The 6645-nt window shown below is 56.0% G+C and overlaps 1 protein-coding gene across 1 annotated transcript in view; it reads right to left on the bottom strand.

The window, feature by feature from the left end:
• The window catches only part of NCOA1 (nuclear receptor coactivator 1), a gene marked incomplete at its 3' end in the record, with an annotated part of 55542 nt that overhangs the window by 436 nt on the left and 48461 nt on the right, over positions 1-6645 (bottom strand). Inside the window, exons 15-16 of the mRNA XM_010144033.1 lie at positions 3011-3179; positions 1-29 (exon numbers count right to left, since the gene is read on the bottom strand). Of these exons, the coding sequence (XP_010142335.1) occupies positions 1-29; positions 3011-3179 (198 nt within the window). The remainder of the gene's footprint in view (positions 30-3010; positions 3180-6645) is intronic.

The following is a 6645-nucleotide window of genomic DNA, read 5'->3' as shown; positions in this document are numbered from 1 at the left end:
CGCTCTGTCAGGGCTTCCAGCCCGCCGCCCTGGTGAAGGCAAAGGGGGGAGAAAAACATCACTTTGGAGCCCTGCCAGCACCCAACCTCTCCCAGGAGAGCTCCCAGGGGACAGAGGACGTGCCTGGCATGGGGCAGCTCGCTCATACAATGCTGCTGCCTGTACCCTCACCCCCGAGTTAGTGTGAGTGCTGCAACAAGGAGGGCATTAAACACCCACTCCCTGGGGCGCAGGAAACCTCAGAGGGATAGAAATGACTTCTTTTGGCTTGCTTGGGAGCAAAAAGCAAGGCCAGGCTGTTTGGAAGGGCTCAGGGTTCATCTCCCTGGGCCAGTGGAAGGGTTGCACAGTAGCGGCCAGCAATGCTCCCCCCTGCCTTCCCCGGCTTCCCCCTGCCTTCCCCTGCTTCCCCCTGCCTTCCCCTGCAGGTTCTGCGGGCACTAGGCTGCCCATCTGGGCTCCAACCAGCTGCACATCTGCTTGGACTGACCCTAAGGCTTGGAGGATGGACCTGAACATGGGAAGTAGTTCATGCTCTCCCCCTCTCTCACTCTCTCCTATTTTTATGCAGCCTCAGAGGCTCAGCTGGAGGCAGCCTTCCCCTGCTTCCCCCTGCCTTCCCCTGCAGGTTCTGCGGGCACTAGGCTGCCCATCTGGGCTCCAACCAGCTGCACATCTGCTTGGACTGACCCTAAGGCTTGGAGGATGGACCTGAACATGGGAAGTAGTTCATGCTCTCCCCCTCTCTCACTCTCTCCTATTTTTATGCAGCCTCAGAGGCTCAGCTGGAGGCAGAAGGTAACAGTGTTTCAGGTCCCCATCTATCCCAAGATGATTTCCACACCAGCAAAGCACGATAAGAAGCAATCCTGTACTGCTTTAGCTTGGCCCAGGCAGAGAAATTGGTGTTTGAGCTTTGAAGGCACAGAGAAGGAATACCTTGGAGCCAGAACCCTTCATCCGAGATCCATGGATTAAGAGAAACACACAACACATTCTCACCCCCACCTCCAAAATCCCACTGCCTTTGGGATGTGCTGAGATGGTGCCATCAAAGGCTGGGGTGAGGCTACGGGAATGGTGCTGGGGAAGACTAAATTGTTGAGGATTAATTAAGATGGAGCTTATCTGGTTCAAGGACCAAGTACAGGACACAAACCATCAGCCTGCAATGGTCAGAAACCGTAGACCTGCTGAAATGAGGCTCTTCTACTCTCCTCTGCCCAAACCACCCAGTTTCCAGCTGCCTCCTGGTTAAACTGGGGGCAGGGATCGCTAGCACTCTGTCCTGTGCCTGTGGGAGCTCGGAGAAGATGATGGGTTTGGTGAAGCCAGGGGATGTGAACCCCAGCCTGCCAGGAACACATCCCGGGGGGCAACTAGCAACACATTTCCTTCCCCAGGATGCCTTTATGCTGACGTGCTGTGTCTCCAAAGATGTATTTCAAGTATGTATTTCATGGAACTATTCAAAATATTTTCTGAGGTTCAGCTGAAGCTGTGGAAAAAACCCAAGATTCCCATTAATGAAATGATCCCTGGATGAGAGCACAGCTGGGTCGGGGTCTAAACGCCAGAGAACCCCTCTGAGTCGGGTGCTCCCCGGAAGAGAAAGCACCGGATCGGCGCTGGGCGCCTTCTTAGGGCATCTCAACGCAGTGTTCTGATGGGGCTGGAGCTGGTCCGGTGAGGAAGGGGTTGTGAGGGAGCTGGGCCAGCTGAGTCTGCAAAACACTCGTGAAAACACTGAGCTCTTGCAGCTGCATCTTTGGCAAGAGCATCAATGAGCCTCTGGACCACAAGGGCTGAACTTCCTACCCTGAACTTGCAAGAAATGAAAAGAAAAAAGGCAGGTGGTGATTTTGGCGGCACAGCCTTGAGAAAAGGGACATGGCGAATCCCTGGCTCGGGAACTGGTTCACTGACGGGGCCCTCAAATGGCTGATGAGAAGATAAACCTTCCCAGCAGCACAGCAGGAGCTGTGCCTGCTGCGGGCTGCAATGTGCAGCATCAGGCCTGCAGCAGCCCAGAGGGATTTGCTCTGAGAAGCTCCTTGCTGAGGGCACCCCGTTCATTACCAGGCTTCCAGCTTCTCCTCACTTTGGAGACAGCGTGTGTGCGAGCACCGTGGGGCACGGAAAAAAGAAGCCGCTCCAAGGCGAATCCTGGCTCATTCTCCACGGCCCTCGCAGCCACCTTCCCCCCCACATCATGAAACCCTGGACCCTCCGGAGCCCTCTGCCCACCCCGGTATCTGGGAGCAGGGGGCTGAGCCGCAGAACCCCAGCGCTGTCCCAGTAAAGCAGCACCGCTAGACCCAGCCCTCGCTGATTTTGGTTCTCCCCCTGCGGTTCCTGGACCCTCCGGAGCCCCCTGCCCACCCCGGTATCTGGGAGCAGGGGGCTGAGCCGCAGAACCCCAGCGCTGTCCCAGTAAAGCAGCACCGCTAGACCCAGCCCTCGCTGATTTTGGTTCTCCCCCTGCGGTTCATCCCGAGGCAGGAGGGCAGCTGCTCTGTAAGCCAACCCCGGCAGCGAGGGCTGCGCTCTCACACCAGCTGGGCGGCCGATGTATTATTAGGCAGCACAAGCTGGGCTCAGAAATCCCAGGCTGTGAGATTCCAGCTGGAAGGCTCCTCCGGGCCCTAATCCCCAGCTCCCCGCCCCGCAATGCCGGGGAAGGGGCACAGCCTGCCAGCTCTACCCGTGACATGAGCCAACTGGGGCCAAGACTGCTCAGGCTGCCGCTTCTCATAGGGAATCGTGGTTGAAAAGCGGAGAAGCGAGATATTGTATTTCCTGGGGCTGTTTTCCAGCTCTTTTTGGGGGGAGGAGGGAGAACAGTGTGGTGTTAAGTGTCGTCTCTGAATCTGATGCGCTCATGTGTTCCCACTCACATCTGGCCTCCTGTTACCAGATGTTGGAAATCCTCCTCCACGCTCACGTCAAGCCTCAGCATCTGGCCCCATATGTGACCTCCAGCCAGGACCATGAGTGGGTCTCTCTTTACCTGCACCAGTTTGTCGATCCCCAGAGCTCGATCCAGCTCGGCCAGTTCCGTCTCATCTTTGCCACTGAGGAAGGAGACGAGCTGCTCCAGCAGGGCTTTCTCGTCGTTCCGCCCCTCTGGCGTGGTGGGAGGACACAGGAGCTCGTCCAGCTGCGAGGTGATGCACTGGCTGCGGAGAGAAGCCCAGAGGAGGCACGTTAAGGTTTATGCAGTGGGGAGGAGGCTGAGCAGGGGAGATGCTCGAGCGACACAGCCCCTGCAGCCACAGGGATTCACTCCCACCCCGCTGCATGGTGTAAATCCCTCGTCCCCCAGCTCTGACACTGGCTGAGCCCACTCAAGCTGAAGCCTTGTACTGAAACCTGCTTGTAAGGATGAACCTCTCCAGGAGATGAAGCCTGGACAGCGTTTTGGTGATGTTTGGGAATAAAACTTGGGTGTTCCTGCAGTCTTTGTTCTCTCTTCGGGCAGGACAGCGGGAGGCAGAGCAGAACTTTTGTCGGCACGGAAGTGGGGAGGCTTGGATGGAGCCAGAGCAGCTGGAGGCAAAAGCAGCTGAAGGCAAAGGGGAACCTTTGAGCAGCAAAAATAAGATTTCTGTGAAACTCACTCAGTATTCTTTGGGAACAAGATTAATATGTAATGAGAGACATTCCAATGACGTGCCTAATTGGAGTCGATCGGATTTGCCGGGTCTGACACGATGAAGAGAGCCATGGCACATCACGCTCGCAGAGAGGCACAAAGGCAAGGGCTCGAACATGCCAACGGTTCCCAAGCAGCAGACGTGTTTATCCTTTCAGCTCCAGATGAGGACCAGATGTGCAAAACGGAACCGAAGCCAGCCTGACTGAGAGCGCCGCAGCCAGCACACGCAGCCTAATCCCGGGAGAAGAAACACTCAGCGCTAGGGTTTCTTCAAGTGCTGGGGGGAGGTGAGGGGACCTTCGCTTCACACCACAGCCAAGGTCCCCTCCTTGCTGCTTCTATCAAACTTGGTTCTTCAGCGCCAAGGCTGAAGGACAGCGTTTGCTGCACGTTGTTCTGGCAGACGAAGGGAAGCATAGACTGCTTCTCTTCTCCCACAGGCAGCCAGAAGAGATGTTCAGGTTGGCACTGTCTCTTGAGCCCACGCCAGGATGGCAAAAGTTGGTTTGTAAAGACACCACGGGGACAATCCAACCTTCCGGTAGTAAATAAACCTCCAGCGTGTCCGGCTCTGCAGCACAACCCAGGTTGCAGAGCCTTCCCCACTCATCCCCTCCCCAGCACCGTGCCATGGTGGGGTTCAGACGAGCCTCCAGGCAGGTGATGGTGGGGCAGAGGAGATCCTGAACCCGGTGTGTCATGCCCCCAGACACACTGGTTTCGTGGTGCGAAGGTTTTCTACCCACCACAACCCTCTGGGCTTTTTTAAAGGTGACAGCTCTGATTCTGCATGTGGCAAGGGGGAGAAATTCAGCTCCTTGCAGAGATGGAGTCAAATGCTGCTTAAACATCTCGCTCACATGGCCTTCAAGTGCTGCTCTGAAAGGCTGCAGGTCTCTGACCCTGCACAGATGCCCTGGAAACCTCAGGCATCTCGATAGTGCTGGGTGCCAGTGGTGAGGCAACCAAACCGGGCCCTGGATGGCATCTTTGACCTTGGGGGATTAGAGGAACAGCAGCTTGGACCTGCTCTGAGGAGCCTTGGACCTCGCCCAAGGTGTCCCTCTGCAGCAGAGGACGCAAGAGCACTCCCGCCTGGGACACGAGAGAGGCTGCTGTAGTCATCCCACTTTAACAGGAGGCAGTGGCAGGGGAGGATTTGGGGCATGGGAGAATTCAAAAAGGAAGCTCCTGTTCCCCAGGACACCGAGTGCTGGGAGATCTGGGCACCACCAGCTCCTAAAACAAGGGCAGCACCTCAGCCCACCTCCAGCTGGAGAAACCTTCACATCCTCCAAAGCATCATCTCTGCGGGTTCACTCTTAGCTAAAGGATATTTCTTTGTCCTGAAATACCTTAGGTCCAAAGACTCTGTCTGCACACTCCAACCACGGTCTCCATCGGGTGGATGGGCAGCTGCTGGGACCGTGGGTGTCTCCTAGGATAAGTGTGTCCTCCCCAGCTGGAGCACATTTGCAGGTCTTGAGGACCCAAGTCCAGAGGCTCTTCCCCATGAGAATCCCTTCTCTTGGCTGCAGCAGAAGCGGGATTTCATAGAGGATCACCGCATTGCATGATGGAAGCGGTTAGACCCGTAAGATGCTGCCAAGAAAGGTCCCATCCACGGAGCTCCATCAGACCTCAGTAACCAGAATGAACTGAGCTGGGAACCAGCTTCTTCCAGTGTTGCCTCTGCCCACTGCCTCTGGCAGGAACCACCCGTGCCCAGAGACCCTAATTCAGGAGGATTGGTGGCTCGCCGGGATGAGCAGCCCTCCACCTCTCACCCTGCTGCCATCTCGCGGCCCTGGTCCACGTGTTGGCTCTGCAGGTGGCTCCACCCCACGGGAAGCCCAACCTTGCAGTAAGGAGCCAGTGGAGCCATGGGAAGTCCCACTACGTGGCATGATTTTCCTTGCCTTCTCCCCCCTCAATGCCAAGAAAATCAATCACTGCCTTGTGAAACCCCGACTGGGCTGTGGGTTTAAAGCATGGTTGAAACCATCGCTCTCTGAAGGCAGGGACTGTGCGGGATGGGCTACCCCCACATCTCACCAGGCTTCAGGCAGATGCCACTGGTCTGACTTTGTCTCCTGGCAAAGGGCTCTGCCCTGAAAACCACCCAAGGTCTTTTTCCCACCTGAGGACTCACGGGATGCTGTTGCCAAACGCTTCCCTCCTTGATCCCCGCACAGGTCCCAAGGCCTCCACGTCAGCCTGGGTCCTCACTCAACACTCCTGCTGCAGCGGGTGAGCCAGGAGAAACTCCAGCTCCCTCCCAGCTGTGCCGGAGCCTACGGCCAGTTGAGCTGACTCAGTGCCTGAAGCATGAGGCTGCTGAGTAAGGAAAGGTCATTTTTATCCCATAAGCAGCATTTTAAGGAACATTCGTAGCAGATGGACTATCCCAGCAGCTCTGCCCTTTGCCAGGTGTGCCCCACAGATCTGATCCCAAAAAAATAAAGGCCTTAGGAGGAAAGCTACGTCCTTGTGGCGAGGGCTTGTGGGAAGGAATTAAACGTGAGATTCAGTAGGGATTTGTTTTATCTCCTGGCTCTTTCGAGCAACAAGAGATGAAGTCTTTCCAGCAAAGTCCAAGGTCCAGCTGCAGCAGCAGAGGCCACTCAGACAACTCTTCTTGGGCTGAGTAAAGAGCTTTTGGAAATTCATCCAAGTTTAGCTCCTGGAAAAAGGTGTTTGGCTTCCAGCTTGCTCAAATACAGCTCTTACACGTGTCTTCTTCATGACTGGAAAACAGTGACTGTGCTCATCTGCTGAAGGCTTTAATTAACGGAGGAAGTTCTGCTTCTCCACAAAGCAGGGCTGGGCTTTGGCAAGAGGATCCGTGCAGAGCTCATCAGTGCTGGCTCTTCAGCCAGGTACCTGAAGCCCTCCCCAGGCCAGGGGGAGGATTTACCTCCCATTGCATTGAATCCATCTCCATGAGCGCTGCTGCCAGCACCACTGCCTCGGCCAGGACTCTGGGG

The sequence above is a fragment of the Buceros rhinoceros genome, unplaced genomic scaffold (assembly GCF_000710305.1).
Source record: "Buceros rhinoceros silvestris isolate BGI_N320 unplaced genomic scaffold, ASM71030v1 scaffold6599, whole genome shotgun sequence".
Taxonomy (NCBI): domain Eukaryota; kingdom Metazoa; phylum Chordata; class Aves; order Bucerotiformes; family Bucerotidae; genus Buceros; species Buceros rhinoceros.
Note: the sequence above shows the minus strand (reverse complement) of the source record. Positions and strands in the feature narration are given on the sequence as shown.